The 24,904-nt window shown below is 39.9% G+C and overlaps 1 protein-coding gene across 2 annotated transcripts; it reads right to left on the reverse strand.

The window, feature by feature from the left end:
* Positions 1-672: 672 nt before the first annotated feature.
* Positions 673-23,598, reverse strand: LOC120731635 (FYVE, RhoGEF and PH domain-containing protein 5). Of its 2 annotated transcripts, none has more exons than XM_040028740.1 (21): positions 23,377-23,598; positions 19,902-22,470; positions 13,584-13,737; positions 13,013-13,071; positions 12,890-12,920; positions 12,195-12,346; positions 11,843-11,999; positions 10,160-10,250; positions 9,983-10,033; positions 9,356-9,414; positions 8,345-8,416; positions 8,048-8,116; positions 6,359-6,442; positions 6,128-6,207; positions 5,843-5,939; positions 5,581-5,718; positions 5,325-5,427; positions 3,809-3,945; positions 3,609-3,707; positions 3,288-3,442; positions 673-2,845 (listed from the first exon to the last, which is right to left on the reverse strand). In XM_040028740.1, exons 1-21 carry the CDS (start codon positions 23,384-23,386, stop codon positions 2,809-2,811), a joined length of 4,404 nt encoding a protein of 1,467 aa, XP_039884674.1. In that variant the 5' UTR covers positions 23,387-23,598; the 3' UTR covers positions 673-2,808. The 2 variants fall into 2 exon arrangements, with proteins under 2 accessions (XP_039884674.1, XP_039884673.1); XM_040028739.1 differs by having other exon boundaries at positions 3,582-3,707.
* Positions 23,599-24,904: the final 1,306 nt, after the last annotated feature.

Genomic DNA, 24,904 nt, shown 5'->3' on the forward strand with positions numbered 1-24,904 from the left:
CTCTCATTAACACAGCTCTAAATCCTGGTCACCAAATAACAAGCATTTTTTTTAAGTGTTTGGAGTTTGCAAAAGCCTCCTCTGAGATGTCATATCTCAAAGCCTTTTATTGTTGGCTGCTGGTCCTGCTGACATATGTTTAATTATCTCTTTCTAAATGTTTATGACACACTGATCACCAGAGAACAGAAGGCACAATGCAGACTACCCGTTTAGGCAGCAGGAATAATGTATGTTCAGTCGGAGGTGCGGAGTGTGCTGAAGGCTGTGTGTTTCTCTCTGGTTTGTCCTTTTGAGGGAAAGCGGGCTATTTAAAGCTTTAGGGGAGGTGGAATAGGTGTAACATTGACTTGGCAGTGTAGGCTGCAAAGAGTTTGCAAAGTGGGACATAAGAGTGAGTCCCTCTATTCTTCCAGCCTCTCTGTATCTTTTCTTTTCTCCACTTCCTCTCCCCATCTCTGAGTGAGAACGAGAAACACAAGGTGCAAACCCAGAAATGTCAAGCCAATGTCAAGGGGACGGAGTCTTTCTTTTTATTAAACATCCAGCTCTTGCGTAATAAACTCTTTTCCTTTCCCCTGAGGCGATGCTGCCCACACAGCACTATGAAAGATGAGAAGCTATCCTGTTGTAGCTCACGACATCAACGCAAACGCTGCATTCCCTTCTCAGACAAAGACTGGCGGTCCGAGCGTGTCAGTGTGAGTTTGTCGTTAAATAAAGTCGAGTGTGTGCTGTTGGTGCGTTGTGAGTAAAAAGCCACAGGTAAGGAAGCTCACCTCAGAATAGATTTCAAGCGGCTCCGTAGCATCAGTTGTTAATGGTAACAGACCACATATAACAGAGCTGCATGCATCTGACCTTATTGAGTAGGCTGTGTGTACGATTGATTATTTGCTTCACTCTGCATTGCTCCCGTCTGCAGCAATGTGGAAGTAAGACCGGATTATGACACCATTCCTGCCTCACTGAAAAAGACATGTCAAGCACACAGAAGGCTTTCTTTTTGTGCTTCTTAACTAGCACATAAATAATCATTAAAAGTGCCACCGGATATACCTGTTCTAGTCATATATGCCCTAATATATGCCCTTGCAATGAGTTCCTGTTTTTAGAAGAAGGAAAAAAAGTTAAGGGGAAGTATTTTAAATACGGACACACTAAATTTGCATTTGGAAGCTGACAGAGAAGTTCTACATTTAGGTAAACTAGGTTTGTACCCTGCTTTCCTTGTGGCATCTGGCAACTGCTATGCAACGTAGGCAGAGAAGTCCCAACTGAAGATATGTGATGAAAGCAAACAGAGTAGGGAGAAAGCAGAACTGGGGCTAGAGAGGAAGAACACAGTGATGAATGGTCTGTCCTTTATGTAGGACGAGGTGTCTGCAACTTTTCAGTAGCCCCAGAAAGCAAACTTTCTGCCTGATATTATTCTGGGTCAGGAAGCCTCAGGGGTAGATGAGAAGCAGAACAGGCCTGGCCTGTCTTTGGCCCAACAGCACACTGGTCTGTGTATCACTTAGTCCCACTGTGTCTTCCCGAGAAGCTCTGCACGTGAGCTGAAAAACTGACCAGCTTGGTCTCGGAACAAGCGTCACATGGACTATTTGTCAGCCCAGGCACCTTTAGGTTTATTTAGAAGCTGCTGCATGTTGAATTTTTCCTATTTTAATCTAAAGTATGTGTTGTAAACCACGAGCAAGGACACGGTAACAGAAAATCAATGACAGCCTGCCACCTGCTTTAAAATATAGTCCACCTGCCATCTAGAGGACACGAGCAGAATGAAGAGAAAGCACAGACACTGACTCTTTGTATGATCATATAGTATCTTTTACTTTGTTTTAAAATTATTGTCTTGTAAATAAACATAAGAAAACATCTAGTACAGTACAAAGTCCAAAACACTGATTATGTAGATCAGTGCAATCAGTGATTCATGTTTCAGTCCACGTCTGCAGATCCGCTCCAGCTCAGTGAGTCTTATACAAACATGGATTTATAATATACTTATTATAGGGATTTAAAATGTTAAAGACATAGTTTTCCACATTTTCCCAGTAGCTAGTATATTAAGTACAGTAGTTGAACCTTTTGGTCCCAGTAATGAATGACACTCATTTGTACAATCATTTCTTTTTCGAATCAGTGCAAAAGGCATAGAAACTACTTATTCACGTTCATCTCCACAATACAGTACATGGCAAAGCAATAGACACTATTATACATATAAAGTTACTCCCTATTTGATGCAGCCTGTGCTTCAGAGCATATTTATGGGGATCCAGTGCAAGAACAAATGTTGAAATTAAGGCATAAATAATGCATGTTTGACTAAAGATGAGGCCATTTCTGAGTTAAGCTGACAGGTGTTATTATCGTTTCAGCCTCTTCTGAAGTATTCAACATATTCAAAATATTGTTAGTAATAAAACTTGGAAATAATCGACAGCATTTCACCACAATTTGGAGGAGTGACGCTGATCAGCTGCTGGGGGAAATACAGGTCACATCATTGTAATGTTCCACACTGTCAGGTATCTGGGCCAGTACAGCTCGTGGTTCTCAGCATCACACCTGCTCTACCAGCAGGCAGGGAACACTTGGAGGTTGACAAAGTAGGTGATCATGTCCCTTCTCAAAGAACACAATGTCTTCTTTTCTTCAGGCCAGCTGGCAAGTTATAACTTGTAAACCTGCAGTAATAAAACAGTGTTTGTTCCTCTTCGCTGTGGTTTCACAGTCAGAAGTTTTTTGAGGGGCGCAAGTGTGTAGAAAGAGAAAGGCAGACTTTTCTTTCAGCTTATTCTATAAAACTGTGGCTTCCTCCATGGCGTTTGCCCATCTGCACAAGGAAAAGATTTTAGATCAGAAAAGAGTCATTTTAGTCTGCACCACCTAACAATAACCAGGGCTATCGGGTGGCTACGTTATTCACTGACCTAATTTTATGTCTTATATCTCAGTTTTTAATATTAGTCTATCTTGGCCAAGGATGGTAGCTTTTCTGTTTTCTCCCCAAATTTGGTGCTATTCATGCTTAAACTGAGTTGAAGAATTGCTGTAGATGGTCTGTGGGTTAAGGTCAAGTTGTTCTCCCAGAAAGCAACAACCCGTCAATGCGAAGCCATCATTTAGTTATTTTTACTGGCAAAGACACTGTGAGTTCCCAAGATCAACACCAGCATCCATACAGCAGTAATGCTTGTTGTGTTTCAAACTGAGTCAGGCTAAGAGCTGCGAGCCTCTTTCCATTTTATGGGCTATCAGGTAAATGTGCTTCTCACCTCTGGGCTGTGTTGTTATCTTCAGCTTTGAAAGTGTAGTACAAAGTGTTTTTGTGGTACAGCTGGAAGACATTAGCCTCTTCATCTCCCCTCTGCTTGTCAGGCAGCCTCACTGTGAAACCCAACAGAGGTAAACTCTCTGACGCTACCTTCTCCTGCAGATGGAAGATAAATCAGAGGAAACTAAACAGGTTATAACATACAACACTTTGTTATTAAACCTCGCCACTGCAGTCTGTATAGGTGTAAAATATGTGTGGTTTAGGTTAAAGGGGAGTGCATATTTCCCCTCACCTCTTGGGCTCTGTAGGTGTAAAGCACCTTGTCTTTTAGGAGGAACCACAGTCTCTTCCAGTTTCTTTTGCTCTTCTTGCTTCGCTGTAGACTGCCACTGATTGAGCCCTCCTCCGACACTGTCACCTGTGTAACAATGGCAGTTTTACTTAATAAAATGGCATAGCTGTCACTTCATTACCAGCGATTCATTAACCTTCATAATGCACAGACTCTGTTGAATTTACCTGTGTGAAGGATGCAGTGCCTTTCCGATGTCTCCAAATATTGGGAGGATGAATGTTCTGGAACACGGTGGAGAGCGGACGACTGGAGCGGTTTGACCGAGGGCTAGTCTGCCCTGACATCACAGCAGCATCTCCGCCTGTGGAGAGAGCCCACACTCTTTCAACCAGCGTGAAGGACAGCTGCTACAACCCAATCAAATGAGAACTCACAGCACAGGCATATTTGTTGTGACTATGAAGACGTGCACGAATAACGATGAAAACTGCACAGTAACAACTGTGTGAATTCAAGTAATATACTAATGCAATGATAACACAATCACATTTATTATTTTGTCTGACCACTTACCTGTAACAGGTAACTGTACCGTGGTGCAGCTGACAGTAAAAAAGCTGTTGTACATAATAGCAGCCCAGGAGTTTCATCTTTAATTTAGATTGTTTATTTTGTTTTCCAATAGTACAACTTCCTGTCTTTTCCGAATACACATTTCAAAGGTCCTGAGCTTCATTTCTTTACATTTTGCTTCCAGACTTCCAGAGGAGCCAGACTTTCTTGATTTTTTGTTTTTTGTAGTGGTTTTGAGCGATAGCTCTCCAGGCTTTCTCACAGTCTTTCAAAGTTCTTTGGATGTTGGCAGCTTTTTACTCAGTCCCATCCACGTTCTTGACCATTTTTGAGAGAATTTGTTAATTTGTTTGTTTGTTTACTGACCTATGAATCATTTAAGCATACAAAGATACCTAACTGAAGGGATGAACCAGCAGTTTTAAACAATATTATAAGGTACATATTTCCCTGTATTTTCCTGTTTGTTTGCACACGTTTCACTAAATCAATGCATCTATTTCAGATCTTCTGGCAAAATATAAAGAAAGGAGGGGCGACTCAAGACTCTTGCCCAGTATTGTACCTTTGGTAAAATAAACATTTCAATCTTCCAGCTCTGTTTGACTCCACTCACACTCAGTCCGAGCATAAAGTTAACTAATCAAAAGCACCTGCATGTACAGGTGAAGACAAAGGAGATGGTTGTCAAACATATGGCTCAGTGCCCCAAAGCGGCCTGCCAAAGACTCCAATCCGCACCGTCACATGTTCGATTGATTTTCTACTTTTAACTGTATTTTCAGAAGTTTTACAGCCCCTATGGGGGCATTCGTACTACACCACAGTAATCAAGTAATAGGTGAACATTTAAATGAAAGAAATGTTTCATATTATTCACTTATCTACAATAGAAAGTATTAAAGTACATTTCAATGTAAGTATTTCTTTGTCATGTAGAGAAACTGGGACATGTTTTTGAAATAGCACTTCTTTTTCTTATATATAGATAACTGAGGGATTTAATGTGTGATTAAACTTCTTTATACTTAAAAAAAAGGGGGGGGGGGAGCTTCACTGTTCTAACCCGTTTGAGGTCAAAGTCGGCTGCATGTGACTCATGATGTAAACTGAGTTTGAAATTCTTAATATATGATATTCAAATGTATTTGAGCACATTTTTCTCACCTCTCTTCTTTAGCTCATTGTAACAGTGATCGCACACTTTGGCCATGCGATCCTTCATGTACTTCAGAGGGTATCTGTTCCTGGAGCAGCTCCGACAAACAATCTGTGACACAAATATACGAAGGAACCACAAAGCGCATTAAAACAAGCTCTAATGACGATTAACACTTGCGAAAGCTACAGTTTGCTGCATCCTGTCTAAACTGTAGATTTTAAACTATCTTAAAGCTCAGTGTTTTATTTGTATGTGGCTCACCCGTCCACAGCCGTGGCAGTGGTGTCTGCGAAGAGTGAGACTAAAATCCGAGGTGCAGTTCATGCACATCATCACTTGTGAGACGGGAACAAGTGTGGGAGCCTTCTCTCCTAGAGTCAGCCGGAGGCGATCTCTGGCCTGGCACACACACACACAGAAGCACACAGATATATCTGTCTCATTGTGGTTGGTGCGGTTAAGCATGACTGAAGAAATATCAGTAAAGTATTAACACAGTTGTTTGGAAGCAGGGTTTGCTCACCTCTCCAGAGCAACTGCTGAATGTCACAGAGCCTCTCATATGCTCAGTCACAGCGCGATTAAGAGTGTAAAACCAGTCCTCTCTTTCAAAAAAGGAACTGCAAAATATACAGACAAGCTCAAAACAAGCTTCAATTCAACTAGACACCTAATGTGATAGTATCCACATTCATCTCTTTAGTTTCAAAGGTTTTAGACTTCTTTGGTAGCAAAATCATTGTTTTTTTTCACCAGTACCACAGATATTATCGATCATTTTTACAGGATGCTCTATATTGTGACCCACCTTGCAGACAAAGTGATGGAGATGTCTGCTGCCTCTATCTTCAGTGCATTTTGGACATTTTCAATAATGGGTTTACTGACCTGAGCAATCATTCAAGATCAGACATCCAGACATGAAGAAAAAACGTACAAGAAATTCAAACACATTCTTGAAATATCCATGTGCTTTTATGGATGTAACTTGCATGTAAGCTGGCGATTGAGCATTACTGACTCTAATCTTAAGACTGACCTTCAGCCCAGTGAGGGGCAAAGTGTTTTTCAGTCTATATTTGCCATCCTGCTGAGGGTAGGTGTAAAGAAGCACGTCATTCATCTGACAACAGGCAGACATGAGACACAGTTAGTGAGTGCAGATGAAAGGCTTTGTTAGAAGCATAAAAACAATAGTCAGCAGTTAAAACAGTCAGCTGAGCAGATCATCGTTCATGTATATGCAGCTTTTCTCCAGTAGGCGTCACTCTAATGCAAAACTTGACCACCATGTTCACATTTAAAAAAGATTTTTTTTCCTTTTAATTATCAGCAGTTTTCTTGCACAAAGTAAAAACAGTCACAGTGTATTTGAATGCTTACAAACAATAATTTCTCATGCATGGAAACACAATCAGACCCTCTTCTAAAAGAAACCAATAATCGATTTTCACTTCATTAGGAACTTATCGGTTAATTTGAAAAATGGTAAATAAAACTGTGCAGTCACCCTCTGTGTAGGTTGCGTCTCATGTGTCATGTCCCCTGTATGTTTGCCCTCCAATGAGAACACCAACGTACATGCATAGTTTGACAGTAGAAGATCGTTTTTAGATTCATCTCCTAACAGGGAAAGTTTGCCTATGCTTCCAATGTGTTTTTTTATGAAACAATATCCAGCAGTTTGAAATACCAAATTTTTCAATGAGGAAATCCAGGATTAAAGTTGTGAGACAACCAATAAAAATATGCAGATTATTATTTCATGTCTGCAGGGGATCTGTGAATTGATAACTCCTACTTATAAATGTTTATGATTATACATATGTGAGATATTTGAGACAACGGTTATCAAAGTCGGTGTCAAATTGCATCATTAAAGTTTTTATTATTTTTCCAGTACATAATTTTATTTACTGTCCCTCTGCATTTTAGTACCGTCTTTGAGGAAACTGCCAGCTCCTGCAGTCTTGTTTTATTATGCTCTCCCCAACATTAATCCCAATAAGCTTGGAAATAAAAGTTATGCTGTGATGATTATCAATATTCCTCCAGAAGAGACATTTACGAGGGTTTTTTTAGTGTCGAGCTCAGACCACAAATTTCAAAAACACCACAGGAGGGAAAAACAATCCACCTCGGTCATGCTCTATGGATAATATGCGAAGGCGTTTAATTTCCCAACCTGTCTTGATTGCAGTATTTCATATTTCATATCTTTGTATTGATTTTTCAAACTGAATTTTTAGAGTAAATAAACAGAGCGATTGTATTAAGGTAGTTACTAAGTTTATGCTTTCTGTTTCATCAATGACATGCTTCTCTACTTCTTTATCATCATATCGCATGAACTTAATAAGGATCAACTGAAGGAGCTAAACGCATGCTAGTCTAATATTTACCAAACACAATTAGCCTTGTAAAACTCTACATGGATCGCTCAGTTTTTAAGGAGCTCTTGTTGACCTTCCCTGTGCTGTCAGTAAAGAACTGGCTCAGGAAGCCAGCATTCAGAAACATCCTGTCAGGAAACCCTGCTCTTAATAGCTCAGTCTGGACATGGAAATAGACCAGACAGAAAATGCCTCACTCTACATTTTACACATTTAATAAAAATAAGAAGTTCTAATTAAGCAAATAGCACACATATCTTAAAAAGTTAGTATAATAAGAGACTGGTACATGAGTCTTTAATACCAATGTCCTGCAAACAGGAAACAACATTTACCAAAAACAGATGGCGGGGCTGTCGACTCTTCCTGCTGACCTTCATCAGCGTGCCCTCCTTCACAAAAATCTGACGGTTAAAAAAACAAAACAAAACATGATTTAATCAAACCAAGCATTTCACAACTCATCAAATCCTGACACAAAGAGGGCATCTGCGGTAATTAATGTTATTTAACCAGGCGGTGTGGGGATTCCCAGCTGAATGATTGTGTAAAGGGCAGCAAGGAGTGGTGCAACACAGACAGGGTGTGCTGGCAAGCTTTAAGCAGAAACAATACTGTTATCAGACACATACCCTGCCAGGCTGAAGCAAGTCCCGCTGGCCACGAACACTGTACTCTATGTTGACCAGACGCAACAAGTTCTCCTGAGAGACAGAAAGAAAGAGAGGGGTGAGACGCCAAAATAAGAGACGGATGGATGAAAGGGCATTATCGTCATTTTCCTGACAACATCAAGATATTTTTATATTTTGTCTGACTCCAGAGTGGAGCTATCTCTTATATCAGACAAACATACCATATATGTTTCGCTTTAGACCATGCCCAATCAAAAATGTCATTATGCCAGACATGTGACTCCAACTACACAGTTGTAGCTGGATGCTGATTTGAGTCTCTACTTATGACTCTTATTACTATGAATGTTTGATTTAAGATTTCACTCTCAAAGCGCAGCTGCAGCTTTTAAAAGTGGGGAAGAGTGTGCCCAGTTTCCTGTCAGTACATCCAGCAGTTGTTGCACTTTCAGGTATTTTCAGATGGTTCACAAAAGGTAAAAGGATAAAGTAGATGTAGATTAGAAGAAATAAACAAATATATACTACACAAAGTGTTTTATTTCTTTTGGGGGGGATTTCCTGAAATTTTAGCTTATTTGCTTCTGACTGAAAATATCAGATTTTTCCTTCCAAAAGCTGGAAAGGTTGGGAATCACCAAATATGTCTCAGTTTAGTGTGGCTGCAAAATGTCTTCATGACAATAAGAAAGGATTAAATGATATTTGTTCATATTCCAACATGAGAAAGAGGAGAACTGTTTAAACAGTGTGATTTTGATGATATCTCGGGTTGAATGCATTATTAAATGTGTGCATTTAATAATGCATTCACATTGAAAAGTGACACTATTAATAAGGGAGCAGTGAACTTTCCTTCTCAACTAGGTCTATAAACCAGTATCATTGATTGTACTCCTGTATGAATGTTGCATTTGTGTGTCTGTGCTCTTAATAAGATTTTTTAAAAAGTGTGATTCTGCATCACAGGTGGTGTTGTGTGTACAAGAGTTAACGTGTGACCCTTACCCCGTGTTTTAGGCTGTCATTCACTTGATCTGCGATGTCAGACATGATTACTACGGCAGCTGAGTAAAACAAACACAGACAGAGGGATCAGGGTAGAGACGTCAGAGAGGATTGTTTGGTTTCTTTCTACAATATCATAAAGTTAAGGTGTCAGTACTATTGTGACTTGGCATAAATAAAGCTGAACTGGATTTATTTCATTTCAGTCACGACCACAATCACATTAAAGGTTTGTATAACTGATGAGATCTTTTTTCCTTGCGTCTGTGTGCAAAGTGATTAAGTTAGGAGTCTGGAAGTGTCTGCATGTTTGGACTAGGTGGCTCCCTTATGGGAGATACAGCAAGAGATAGTGTTGCTTCAACGTGCCTTCTCATGAATTACACATTACTGTCTTCAGGCAGAAAATACTTCGAATGACTCCTCGGTGGGTTACCACCAAAAACAAAGAAATCTAAATTGGCTCTCTCATGGCCATTTCTACATGCCAAATGAGCACGAATAAATTCTTTCTAAACACACAGCCACAAACAGAAGCTGGCAAAGCTCTCCTGTGAGTAGGAGAGAGTGTGAACTTTGCAGCCTCTGTGCACACTGCTGCCTGCTCTTGTGATATGTTTACTGTACCCTGAGTGTCTTCATATTCCTTGGAATCTGGGGAGAGATTGTTCAAGTAATCTGCAAGAGAAAGAAAAGAAATGAATTCCTCCAGAAAGTAAAGAAGACAACAATGTTGAGTAAGATATATTATCTAAATACTGTAGGACGGGCGCTTTGTCCTGATTTAATTAAAATTTGGCTCACCCGTGAGGAGCATACGATACTGAGCCACACGCACGATGACCCGCAGAAGCTGATGTTTAAAGGAGGCATTTTCCCCAGCTGGATTTTTCTCCTGAGACACATACATATTTGTTATTTCCCTTAATCACAGCTGCCCTTAAGGGCCACGTTTACTGCAGAAGCTCACATGAACACAAGTCAAACAATGCCAGAGTGATTAAAAAGGCAAGGAATGAAACTGTCCACAAAAAAGAGGACAGCTGTATCGACACACAAGCTATACAACATCACAGGAGCTTTGAGGAGAAACAGTCATATTTTAAACGTGAACAAGGGCCAATAACCCAAACTTCCTGTCAGCACAGCAGTTTGTGAGTTTGGGTGTGTGCCTGAACTTGTATTTAGTTATTTCACACAGACACTGGTAGCTACAAAAATGCAAATCTTCGTTAGTCATTAGAAAGACTTGGTTCAATGCTACTGTTAAGAATGGGGCTCGGCAAGTACTGAAGGTATTTGCCCTGTAAATAAATGTAATGGACAGTGTAACATATTTCTGTTTATAGTATTTTTGTGATAATTTGAGTTTTTCACTTTTTTAATTCATAGTCTATTACTATTCTACTATTCTGTCAGCAGCCTCTTGTTTTAAAGGGTAGACAAAGAAGCTCACTGCGTTGGCATTAATGCACAAAGTAGAATCTAAGGACTTTTAAACGCCGGTGCTCTTAAATTAGACGGAGAAAACTGCGCAGCTCTGCAAACTTTTACTGCCAACTCCTCTCCTTAGTGGTCTGTAAAATGGACGGAAAATATTGAAAATTCCTCTGTCCATAAATAAAACACATGTACACTGTGCCACTCGACGTTGATCTACAATTAACTGGCATTATTAAAAAACATAATACTTTGAGTAACCAAACCCTGAGGAGAAAAACAGCAAGAACAAACTTGAGACTGACCTGCTCTGAACTCTAAATAACATGCGACTGAGAATAAAACAACAGCTGTTTAAGAAATGCTTATAATGCGTTTTTGTTGTACTTATCGTTTTTCATACTCCAAACTTATCAACTTAAAGGCTTTCCTATCTGTTGCTCTCTGGTTAGACAAACACATTCCTGTGTCTGCTTGTTTAATTGAGGCTAATTATAAATGCAGCCTTGGAGCTAAAATTAGTCGCTAATTAATTTGTGCCTGTGTTGGGAAAGTTCAAAAAGCCATTGGTAAATGCAAGCAACATAAATTTTAAGAAAGATTTGGTGATTAAATTGTCATTCTGAAAGATTTTTTAATGTCTTTATTTGTCTTTTGGGTGCCATAACTGCTCCTTTTTTGGCAGATGAATGTAGCTGCTGCTTGAAATAAAATGATGACTTCTAGCTACTTAGTGTCTGACTTTTCAAAGCCTTATGTCTCTATTTCTTCTCTCTCTGTCATACACACATGTACACACACATATATGTATATAGAAATATAGGTTTTCTACTTGACTTCTTGACTATCTAATAATGTCCTTATAGTAAGAAAATGCAATCATAGCTGTGTAGCTTTCACTGAGCACAGCAAAGACCATTTGATTCTCAAAAACACCTTTTCTTTTTTCTTTTTTTTTTAAATTTATAGTTAATTTTAACAATATGCCATTTTGAATTTTGTGCTACCTTTCACAAGTCAGTTAAAAGACCCTGTCATAGGTCATACCTCAAAACGTTGAACAATCTCTGCAAAAGCGGGCGACGTTCGGCAGCTGTCCTCCAGTAAACTCATGCTCCGATCGTAGTGGCCGATGTAGGTGGTAAAGACCAAAAACTCTGCTTTCCTGCTCAGGAATATATCTGCAATCGTTTGGCTGTCCTCCCTGAATGAACAAACAGAGGCGAGATCATGACAGAGAAGTACCCACTGCCCTTAGATTGCTTTCTGAGCAACACAATAGAGGAAGAAAAAGGTTGGAAAGGATTTTTTTTTCAATAATAGCTTGATGTGTTTTAGGTGTGTGTGTGTGTTGAAGTATTTCCTGTTTAACAGTAATGTATGCTGTCCCATCGCTCACCAGTGTTGGATTCGATTCTCTAGCTCAGTAAGGATCGTGCGGTGCAGGGTGTAAACATCAGGAAGCTCATTGAGAATCTCTCGAAGTCTCTCATCATCTAGCGCAGGTTCCCCTTGGTCTCCTACTGTCGACCGAACAGCCTCACGAAAGTCCTGGCACATGGATGAGTGTGGAGGAATTAACTTTATGTCACAGTTTAGGTTAAAATATTACTTCCAGTTTCCCAAAACCACGCAGTTAGCCTCCAACAATCCGTCCCTTTCTCCACCATAGATTAACTCTCCCACAGCAGGAAGAGCATAAGCTAATATATCAGGGAATCTCATCATCTCTTCAAGCACTGGAGTGGTTTAGGTCACTGGTTATGCCCTATACTGTAGCAGGAAGCAAAATGAAAAAAACAGGGTTTGCTCCTGTCTCATTATCACAGCAGAGGTGCTCCACACTGTTTCAGTGGAGTTACAAAGAGGACAGCAGAAGAAAAGTGTACTTGTGCTAAATGAGTGTGGTGAAAATGAGCTTGTGAATGAGTAACTATGGTCCGAACACACAGCAAAGCAGACGCAGGAATAAAGGTATTGAATATAAACCTGAGCTGTAATGTTACCCTGTACTGAATATCTGGATGCATACAGGAGATGTAGAGTAGGTTGGTTAATTGGAAAAGGATATATATATATATAAACTTCACTTACTTCCTGGAGCACCTTGAGGGCTTTAACATGTCTGTGGGTAGATAAATAAAGCCACAATTCAGCAGGATAGTGCTTTTAGCAGATATGCTTAATAAGAAATAATATGTTAAATAGGAAACTTACGTTCTCTCTGAATCCACCAGCTCTTTGACGATGTAAAAGGCTCTGGATCGACCGTCAGGCTGTAAACAATCATATTATTTACTTGGATTAAGCCTCACGTTGGGAGAAACGAAAGCATTCTGGCGCAGGTTCAAATGTAGCTGGCTCACCACTCAACATCATCTCCAAGCAGCAATCAAATTCTAAATAATGAGGACAGCCCTGTAGTAGCCCATTAACCTCCATTAACCTGCATTAAAATGCTGGCACTGGAGGGCATTTTTGCAGTTGGCCAAGGTGAAAAAAATCAGTTTACTCTGTGTTATGTTACTCCCTTCTTACAATACATCTTAATTTCTACCAGTCCTTTGGAGGAAAGGTGACTTCTCTGTAAAAACAATTAAATAATTAAGTTTTATTTCTGAGGATGGAGGGTTTTCTAAATAAGAGTAGGTGAATAAAAGGCTTAGTGAATGGGGACTTCTAAGCTAAGTATGTTATGGACAAGATATTTAACATTTTGTTGTAGAAATCTGTTATTCTACCTATAAAACCTTTTTTCTCCCCTCAGTGTGCCTGTAAGGAACCCAACCTGTCTGTCATAGTTGTTTTCTGTCACTGCCTCGTCTTCCTCAGAGGTGCGTCCTTGGTCTTCTTCACCCATTGTCTTTCTCACATCTTGACCCACCGGATTAACCTGTGGACCAGCTGCCAACGCACACACGTTGTATGCTTCTGTATAGGCACTGTGGGAAGCAACAAAAAAAAGGAGTGGCTGGTGTGAAACAAGGCAGCGTGCTGGATATACAGTCCAAAAAATGCTACAGAGTATATGCACACTCTTAACAATAATGACGAAAATTCATGTAGCATTTTATTGGTTTCTTTTGCACTGAATTTGGTCAAATGGAAGTAAAAATTTCAAAAACATGTTTAATAATATCGCTCTTGTTGGCTTATTTTTATGAGGCTGTACCTCATTTGGTTTCTGGCTCATAACACTGATGTAACAGCCTCATAACTACTCTGCCTAATTTACAGTTTTGATTTGTTGAGAGCAAAAATATTTTTAAATCACACTTTTGCCTGGTAAAAAGGATACAGAGACTTATTTCATCTCAAATTCTTCCACAGGCCTCATAGTGTTACGGACTAAATTAAGTAAATGTGGGGTATTATTTAAGATGGACAATAGTCCAGAACGTAAGGGTTTTATGAAGATATGGAGAGCAGAACTTTAGCACCTTAACATAAATACTGAATACAAGGACACAGAGCTAACGCCGAAACAAAATAATATTTGCCAAGGAGCATCTTAAAGCTCACTAAATACAACATTTTAACCTATTTAATCCACAGAAAAATGATTGCTGTGACCAAAACATTCCAGCTGTCTCTGCTTTTTGACTTACAAGAAGTCTGGCTAAACTAACCTACCTTCAGGATCCGTAATTGTTTTCATCATTAATCGACAAAAATCAAAATATGTGGGGAAAGTGCTTGTTCCTTCTTATTCCATAATAATAATATATCCACAGACACTTTGTTATAGACACTGGTTCAAATGCTTAATAATGTAAATATCCAATCAGCCAATCACATGGAAGCAACAGAGTGCATGTAGACATAATCAAGATGACCTGCTAAGGTTCAAACTGAGCATCAGAATGAGAAAGAAAAATGATTTAAGTGACTTTGCATGTTGTTGGGGTTTTTTTTCGGTGTCTGTTAGTCAGGCTAGTCTGAGTATTTGCCTGATCTTAACCAGGACTATAATGATGTTAAATAGCGTGTTTCTAAGCGATTTGAAGAAAAAGAGCGAACATGTGTAGATGGAGTCCAGAGGTTCTCATATTTCCTCTTTTTTCCAAGGTCGTCATTTAGGAATGTGGTGGGTAGCCGAAAACGTAATATGTTGACAATTTGTCACCTAGCGTAAAATGTTACACTTTGGGAGTGAGAACGTGTTGGTATTTTAGACACTGCTGATCTACTGGGGTTTTCCTGCCCAGCTGACTTCTGCATTTACGAAGAATGGTCCAGAAAAAGAGAAAAATATCCACTGAATTGCAAAAGTGCATTTTGATGCTAAAGGTCAGAGGAGGTCAGACTGCTTAAAACTGATAGGACGTCTACAGTAACTCAAAAAACACTAGTTATGAAGTTGTGCCGAAAAGCATCTCTGAATGGATGAAATCATTAAACCTTGAAGGTGATGGGTTACAGCACCAGAAGACCACACAAGGTGACACTCCTGTCAGCTAAAAACAGGAAACTGAGGCTATAATTCACACGGGCTCACCAAAATTGGACCATAAAAGATGATTTTGGTTTTGATTTCTGCTGTAAGCTGCTGCTGAAAGCATGGATCCATCCTATCTCACATTACCAGTTCAGGCTGATGGTGGTGGCGTAATGATGTGGGGGTTAGTTAGCACCTTTGTGTTTTGGTAGATCTAAAGACACCCTTCATGGATGTGCATCTGTCAAATCTGCAGCAACTCTGTGATGCTGTCAATGTCAATATGAACCAAAATCTCCAGCACCTTGTTGATTCTGTGCCGCAAAGAATTAAGGCAGTTCTGAAGCTAAATGGGAAATCAACCTTGTACTAGCATAATGTACCTAATAAAGTGTCTGGTGAGTGTATATTGCATCCCCTTGGTTGAAAACCACTACTCTAGCCTTAAAATGTGTCATTTCATTTTTTCCCCCACACTTTGACCAAGTGATTCTATAATATGAGCTTCATTCATGTGAGAATAAATCAGATGAATTTTATTTAACCATTCAAATCATCTTTATGCTTCACATTGAAATATCACTATAATAAACATAGTCAGTGTTAGAATTAAATGTGAATAGATTAAACATTGCAGGTCTGCAAAAGCCAATAAACTGATTCTGAAAGGCCCGCGGTGACAACTGTACCCGATCAGGGACACATGTTGGTATTTTATGCTATGAGATTTCCTTCTGCAGGGAGCCCAAATGAATATGCTAATGTCTGCCGCTCAGCGGGGAATGTAAGCTACGCAAATAACAACACATCCTTAAAGTTACAGTGGTGATGCAGTAGTCCTCTACGTGACCAGATAATTGCTTTGCCAATCTTCCTGCCATGTTTCACTCCAAGCACCGGTGGATTAAATCCCACTGAGATGCAAATTAGCTACATATGAACAACATATGTGAGCAGTTCAGATCTCTGCATCACACACATTAGAGCTGCATGGCCCATTACTGTTTACTAGATCAAACTTTGAATGAGATACCACAAAACTGCACGGACAGTCTCTATATTAGGCTTTTATATCACTGCCAAAGAAACTGCCTCCGTCTCTTCACACGCTCCTGCCACAATGTATGACGTCTCAAGGCAAAATGTGCAGCGATAAATTACAGGAGATAAAAAATATTGTTTCTATCTTTTTCCTCAAGCAAGGTTCCCAATGAAAGCTGACTGGAGAAAAGACACCAATTATCTCCAAACTATCTGTTAATATGGTTCCTTCAGGCTATTGCAAAATTAACATCCTCAGCCTCTAACTCTACTGTCCATTTGCAGAACTGTGATTATGCTGGCTTTATTCTGTAGAAGCTGAAACACCGTGCAGAAATCATATTCATGCCACTGTTTGTTTAGGATTAACATTAAAAGGTCAATTAAGCAATAAATTAGTCGTGCATAAAAGAAATAATAAAAAAAAAATCAGCAAATAATTTAAAAAACAATCCATAAAATGAAAAAATCTTGTTACTGTAGCTTCTTAAATTTGACAACTTTGCTGATTTATTGAGGTTGTAGCTATTCACTGTTTACGTAGTATTTACGATGGAGTTTTGTTAAATACTTTTTTTTCCTGTTTTGCTTTGACAAATAAGGCTCAACTGGATTAAGTAGATTATTAGTACTGTTATTTTTAAAATCGTTGTTGTTTTGAAAGGGAACTTACATCTCTGACCCTACTAGACAGATACAAAGTCAACAGCAACTGGAAGGGTTTATGGGTTTGTTATAAACCCCCTTTGTAAGAATTGAAAGAGTGATGATTCTTTAAAAATATTTATTATATATTCAGTGTTAAACTTTAAGCATTATATACATAGCTGACCATTTTTTCCCAAAATAATTTTTCTCTTGAAACAATTTTAACGTTACACGAGTCTCATGTTAATTTGCCTTTTCCAGTTAATTTGCTTTTTATGCACCTTGACCCTGCAATTCTATCATTGTTATTAATTATTAATTTACATCTTAGCACTAGCATCATCATCATTATTATTATTAACATTATTAGTGTTAATTTTGTAACCCTTTCCCAGGTATGATTCTTGTTCTGTCTCCAAAAAATCAAGATGGTGACGATTATATTGTCAAACCAGGGGGGCAACCTCTGTGTATGAAATATGACGTCAGCACAGAAGTGGCAAAAACTGCAGTTCCTCAAGACAATGCTTAAAGCTTTCAGCAAAAGACAGTCAGCCCCTACAGGCTCACACTTTAAAATGTCCAATGTTGCAGAACAGAAAAACACATTTACAGCCTGGTACTAAAAACAGTTTCAGCATCTATGGATAGGCAGCTGGAGCCAGTTGGGTAGGCCTCATCCTAGTTCAAGTCATTAAACTGGACCTCCCAACTGTGTGTGCATTTGTGTGTGTCATGTTTGTGCTGTTTGAGCACTTTTAATGTGTTATCTGACTGATATTTAGCTTTATTGTTAGATAGACCATTGCAGAAGTCTGTGCTTAATTAGCCGGTATTACCTGGTACAGCTTATGAAAGTAGCTTGCTCACCATGCTGGCTATAGTGGTAACTTATACCATCATTTATCCATATAAGGGAATGTCTGGCTCCAAATAACACAGCAGACAAAAATGCTAATGTTGAAGCTTCAAAATGCAGAATTTATAAGTTACAGTTATAGAGTCAGGGTGGCTATGTCTTTTATACTGTCTATGTACCAAACACGAGGCTTCACAACAGGACATCATGGAGGTATCTTTTAAATAAAGTCTGTTTTTTAAATTTATTTGTTGGGTTTCAGCCTTTACTTTGATAGAACAGTAGCGAGAAGACACTGGGAGACAGACCAGGGCAGAAGACATGCAGTAAATGGCTGTGGGGCATAATCCAACCTGGGCCTCTATACTAGGGTTATGGCATTTGGGCCACTTGTTCAAATCAGTGAGCTAAAGCAGTGTTTGTAACCATGACAAGAGAAAGCAGCAAATGCTCTGGTTTTTCTGTTTGTGTGCATAAGTTACCTGCCTGGTCTTTGCTTGAAATTTATCCCTTAGGTCATTTTCACATTTCTTACTTTTTTTATTTGTCATTATTTTAAAAATATTTTGCATTTTTTGGCCAAAATAAAGATTCTTGATGAAGCCACCTTGGGCTCTTCAATATTGTCTTTGGCATTTTCACAGTTCTCAAATGTGTAGTAGATAAACAGGTTAATTTACTCTATTAACTCACGCTGCAATACTATGGGGAGCCAGTGTGTGCACATGCAAGTGAGCACAGTGTCCATATGAAAAAGCTGGAATTTAAACAAGTCCCTAAATAATAGTATCCATGTGTAGTTTAAGGCACCAGAAAAAAAGTTTGCCCAAACCAGAGTAATAATGATATGCTCAGCCATACAACATGTTCACATGTTCATCATCAACTCAAGGTGTGTGCAGGTTGATTTATTGATTTAAAACATAAAATATTTAAGTTAAAAACTTCTTGTGAGGAAAATATATGAAAGGATGAAGACATCAAGCTGTTCATTGATGACTAAGAGTCAGAAGTACACCTGTATGTTTTCCAGTGGTTGATTTTAGGAGTTAATTTTCACAGAAATGATATAGAGTATAAAATACAACGGTCTGTGTCAAACCACACTGTGTCAGCCTCTTCAGCAGTGTATTATAAGCCCTGCTGTACAGCTTTGTTTGCACATATAGTATAACCTAAATGGTGAACATGAGGAGAGGGAAGCTCTTTGGTGAACAACTGCTGACTACAGAACACACTGAGATTGTATCACTGCCTGTTGTTTTTGAATGGCTAGAGACGAGCAATGACTCCAAAAGACTCTGACTATTAATCATCGTGGACAGCCTGTATGATATGGGCACAGCTAACAGGAATGTGGGGGTGGGGGGTAAGGGGGAGGTGGGTTAAAGTCAGAGCCGCCTGGCTGATCATACCAACAAACAGCATCCCACTAGGGACACAAGAGGCTCTGCCTACAACATCAGCCCAAAAGGACCCCATTTTCTGCACCGAAAGGGATGATTTATGAATGAAAACAGCCCGTTTTCAATTACATCTTAAGCCACTACCCCTACACCAGCATTTCCTCTTCTCCCACTCAACAAGCCATGACAAGACAAGTTTAGTCTTACTGCAAGGTAAGAGGTAAGCTTCCTCTTTACATACCTGCAGGGATCATAGCATCAGGGGGGTCTCTATATAACAAATAATGATAATTCCAAGGACATTATTAAAGTGACCATGAAGTAATAAAAAATGGTAGTGGCAGGAATCACTAATATGATGCACAATTGCCATGTGTGTTAGCTGTTTGGCTTCTTGGTCTTTTAGTAAGACACTCCACTGCTTTGGTGCTGATGGATTTATTGCAAAAACTCTGGGATGGACAGACATAAAAATTGTTGCAGAGATTCATAATCTCCAGACGGTGAATCCAGTGTGGAGCCCTAATTTAGATAACATGACTTTCTTCTGATAGCATCAACACGTCAAATTTGAATTGCATAAAACCTTGCGTGTGATGTTTAGTGGTAATAAGCAATTACCAAGATAACATTTTAAACCAACATTGTTATTGTTTTTAGCAATGTCATCATTTAACTTAAGGCAGTGCTACAAGCTTTGGTTCATTTACATACCTTTCTGTTTCCTGTTCAAGTGACTGAGTTTTTTTCTCAAACCCAGGGAGGCTGCTCATGTCCACATAACCATCTGTCTCATTGGCAGCAGACAGCACTCGACTGGGACGGACAAAGAAGTCTGTGAGAGGTATCTGCCGAACAGGTCTCCGCTGCGGCACCTGAAGGTTCTCGTAGTCTGAACTGATGGCCGGAACATTCTCGTAGTCAGAGGTATCTGTGTTGGGGACGGAGATGGACCGAGGCTTGGTCAGGGGGAGAGGAGTGAAAGGCACACGAGAGCGATCCTCGAAGGACTCCACCCGGACAACGCTGCGATTGAGGAAGGCCACAGTGTTCCCTTTCCTTCTGCTTTCCTTGTAGAACAGGAAGGGAGAGGCCGGCTCAGGTGAAACTTGTAGTTTGCTGACTGAGCGTGAGTTCAGCTGCGGAGAGCTGTTTATGCTGCTTCTATCTAAATCCAGCAGTCTGCTGGGCGTACGGTGGCTGGACTCTGCTGAGGGCTTAAAGAACGATGGTTTGACATCGACCGCGGGCTTGTTTTCTGTCTTCCGCCTAAATTTAAGCATGAGAAAGCGCTTAAGGGAGGACTTCTTTTTCCTGTTTTTCTCTGATGAGTCCCCCTCAATGAGAAGGGAAGGAGAACTCTTTGTAATAGGCCTCTTAGTGATGTAGGCCAGCTCAAACGGAGGAGGGATATCCACTGCAGATGTAGGTGTGGATAGGGCACTGGATGAGAGAGGGGAGCGCCTGGAGAAGCTTTCAGATGAACAAAGGGCACCTCTCTGTCTAGGAGATCCTTCCCTGTAGACACACAGAGATGAGTCTTGGCCCTCCATGGACAGGGAACGGGGGTACAGGGACAAATAATGGGGTTTTGAGTAACTTTTGTGCCGTGTTGAGTTTAACATGGGGCTGCTGCTCATTGCAGGTTGTCCAAATCCACTCGTGTAGGGCTTCTGAAGAAACTGCACTCCTGTATCCTCCACTTTATTAGTAATGCGGTGTGACAAAGAGTGGGATCGAATCCCGGTCACTTTCCTATCAAAAGGAAAACCATTTTCCGCATACAAACTTTTCCCTGGCTCCTCGTATAGATGCTCATCGCTGATGTCCTGCTCCGTGTCAGTGGTATCATCCAGAAAGGGCACAATGTGGCCCTCCGAGTCATCGTCGTCTCTGAAGACATCAGAGTCGTTTGGGGACAGGAGCTGGCTTCCTGAGCATGAAGAGGTCAGTGAGGTATCGGCATCTGTTGGTACTGAGATGGATATCTGCCTGAACCTCGGCTGGAAGTACAAATGATTTAATACGTCTCCCACTGCATGAGAATTATGCTCTTCAGTTTTGACAGGCATCCTTTTCGGACATATCCTTACCTTGTTTTCATGAGTGTTGTTAATGTAATCCTGAGAACCCAAACACTCCGTTTGTATATTTTCGGCTGTTTCCTCATATTTCCTGGCTGATACTCCATGGCTGTTTAAAGAAGAAACGGTACTTTGTGTGAGTGCACTCTCTAGTGGTCCACAAGTTTTGTCTTTCCTTGGCATCAAGTCTCGGTTTATAATGTCCTCCGAAAAGATGTAAAACGGCTCATAACCTGGATCGCCTTCTAAGCCAGTGTGTCTCTTAGCTGCACCAGAGATCTGTTTCTGGTCGTCAGGAGTGAAGTCATAAAAACGGGTGTGTTCTTGGCTTTCACCTTTTTCTTTAATCTTAGGGCTACACCTCAGCTTTAGGATGTTACAAGTGAAACCACAGTCAGAGACTGGTTCTACTTTCTCTTCATCTTCTGCTAGAAAAACACACTTGTCATCAGCCTCAGTTGTGGTTTCTTCACCCAGGACATCAGGTTCATCTGTACAAGACTCCGTTAGATCGTCTGCTGTATTTGCATCCTCTTCAATTTGGCGCTGCTTCTTGTTCAGGTCTCGACTTTCACCAGAATAACAGCCTGCCTCCTCATCGATGCTGTTAACAGAAAAGTCTCCCACAGAGATGCCATCTGTGTCGGCCAGCGCCTCACCTGCATCGCAACCTTCAGCATCCATGTCCTCCGTCACGTCTGTGTCAATCATCTCCACTGCCTCCTCCGAGTCAGCCGTGGGTCTAGCATCACTGATCCAAAGTGTTTCCAGGGAATCAGCTTCCTCTGTCACAGCACTGTCAGTTAATCTCCAGTCCTCATCCATCTTCAGAATCATATCTTCATCTTCATCTTCTTTTTCCTCCTCTGTCACATCTCTGTCCTCCAGCCCATGTGACCCCGATGGTGAGTCTGTTTGTGGTGATTTGAGGATGTAGGAGTTAAATTGTTGCTCCGTTGGCAATGTGTCTATAATTGCTTTGTTTAGACCATTCTCTGTCTCGTGCTCCTCATCAGCCTCACCATCTGAGGTTACCAGGCTGCCATTACTGCATCCTCCCTGGCTGCCATTTACCTCTGATGTGACTTTAGGTTTTGGGGCTATAGAAGGTTTAGGACCCCTGGCTGCAGACAGAAGGGGGGACAGCTTGGCGTGACAAACAAATCTTGGCTTGGGAGCAACAGAGGGCTTGGTGCAGTCTGAAAGAACAACAGGAAAAGGAAACTGTAAGATTATGTGCTTTAAAATAGATTACAGGTCATTTGCATTGTTTCACTGTGACCTAAAACCGATTAAAGATTCACAAATGATAAAACTTTGAACCGTGTGTAAGAGTCATATTTAGCTGTGCACATTTTCTTCACAAAATCTGTAGAATATTTCTTTGTAAAAATATATATTTCCATACATGAAACTGAGAGTACAAACCAAGATAGCTCCTCCAATTGGTACAGCTTGGTGGTGTAAGATTATAATAAAAGATGCTAAATTTGTAATGTATACTTTGATATTCTTCAAGAAAGAATTGAAGGGAATTCCCTGATTCACTTCCTGTGATTCAAGCCAGAGACACTCCTGTCAGGCTGCCTGTACTGCTTTAAGAACAATAGGTCACTTTACATGTGGCAAAGGACAGTGCTAATAAATCAGCACATGTACTTCATGTGTATTCAATACATGAATTACATCAATACATTATGCAATGCACAATATCAATATAAAGGAAGTGTTAAATTCAATAGGCAATTATGACAGTTGCCTATAAATAGAAAACATGCAGTTAAAGATTGATTTGAAGTTTTCAAACCCCAAGCTAGCTTCATTTTTGCTAAAGCGCTCTCTTTTCTTCTATATAACCAACACCATACTTCCCTGTAAAATCAAGAAACACTGGGTAAAGGCACACTTTGATTTGCTCCATATCCTGTTGCTACCGCTGGAGTCATTCATTTACGAAGAAAGGAGTCAAAGTGAGATATACATATATATATCTCTTTAAAAAGATGAATCTGTAAGATATAAGTAACTGTAAACTTCGTATGTCTTCTAATTTTCTAAAAATGTCGAAAGTGAAGCAGTTCGTGGCTCGAGGCAAATCGTCTCACCTGTGTTCATTTTTGGAAAGCGAGTATCTCCAACATCTCGTCCGCAAAATCAGTCAGGACACAAAAAGTAATAAAAATGGAGCAAACAGCAAACTCTGTTGAATAGTCTAAGCAGAGAGTGAGTGAGTGTGCCTCAACGCAGCCCTGCCTTCTGGGAGGGAAATGCTGCCCAGCTGATCGCTCGCTGGTGCGTCTTGGTGCGCGCCGGACGCGATTGGAAACTGGAATAAACCGCACTTGAGGAGAATCCCTGCACAGCAGCAGGTCCAGTCAAGTGTTGGAAATGTTACAGTCCGCCTACAAATGAATTTCAGCGATGATTGGTACTTTACTGTAATCAGTAAATATAACAGGGATGAGATTAAACGGAGTGATGTGGATATTTTACGTAGACAGTCACTCAATTCATGTAAAAGAAACATAATTTAACGCCTGTTCACGAGGTGGACTACACACAAAAACGATAATTCTGGGTAAATCCCATAAAAGCAAAAAATGCCACATTTTGTTCCAGGGTGTAATATATATATATATATATATATATATATATATATATATATATATATATATATATATATATATTTGATGATATTTGTTATCACCATATACTTTCTTATAGTTTCTATTTTTAGCAGTTACAAAGTAACCAAATGTTAAACATTATCACGAGATGATAAAACATACAACAAAGTCATGGCTTGCAACTTATGGGCGTTTTTTTAAAGTTGTTGTTGTGAAACTGAATGTTTGATTTATTAGTGTCAAATCAGAGCAATGACTGGATAATATTCTCATAAAACAGTTTTTCTTAGCAGCATAAAATATATTTGACATTTCAGAACAGCTCTCTTGCATTGATAAACCGGCTTTGTTTCCCTGCACGCCCATCTGTCCGTCTGATTGCTGTACAACAGGCTCCTTTTTTGCACAACAGGAAGCTGCTCTCCCATGTTTCCTGCACAGCCCAACTTCACATCCTTAGCAGCCTATGGACATCATTTAACCCCTCCGTGCATTTTACTGTGACTCACCGGTGGTGAAGTAAGGGGAGTTATTTTTACTAATCAATTGTAGTCAGCTGGTGAAGATTTATAACACCAAAAATATGTGTGTGTTACAGCAGCAAACAGCAGGGTTAGGGGAGTGGCTCAGTGGGGGATAAGTCCAGCATGCGAAAAAGGGGGGAGTCAAGTAACAGCTGTTTTGACTCAAAAACACATAATTCACATCAAACAGAAAACAGCAAATGAATTGATCTCTTTTTCTTTTTTTAAATATCCTTTTTTCATATCACAAAACATGAGTGAAATTAGATTACAAAATGCTAGAAAGGCTAATCCAGGGCAAATCATATGTAGTAGACTTTGTGTCTCAAACATTTATAATGGACATTTCCTTGGCTGTTATCCCATTGTACATATTTAGTGGGTTACAAGTGAGCGGAGAGTTTATGTGGCCATGCAACATAAGGATGAATAGCCTCACATTTGATATTCTTCTGCATCACACTTTAAGATCAAAAATCAGT

The sequence above is a fragment of the Simochromis diagramma genome, unplaced genomic scaffold (genome assembly GCF_900408965.1).
Source record: "Simochromis diagramma unplaced genomic scaffold, fSimDia1.1 OVJJ01000483.1, whole genome shotgun sequence".
NCBI lineage: Eukaryota > Metazoa > Chordata > Actinopteri > Cichliformes > Cichlidae > Simochromis > Simochromis diagramma.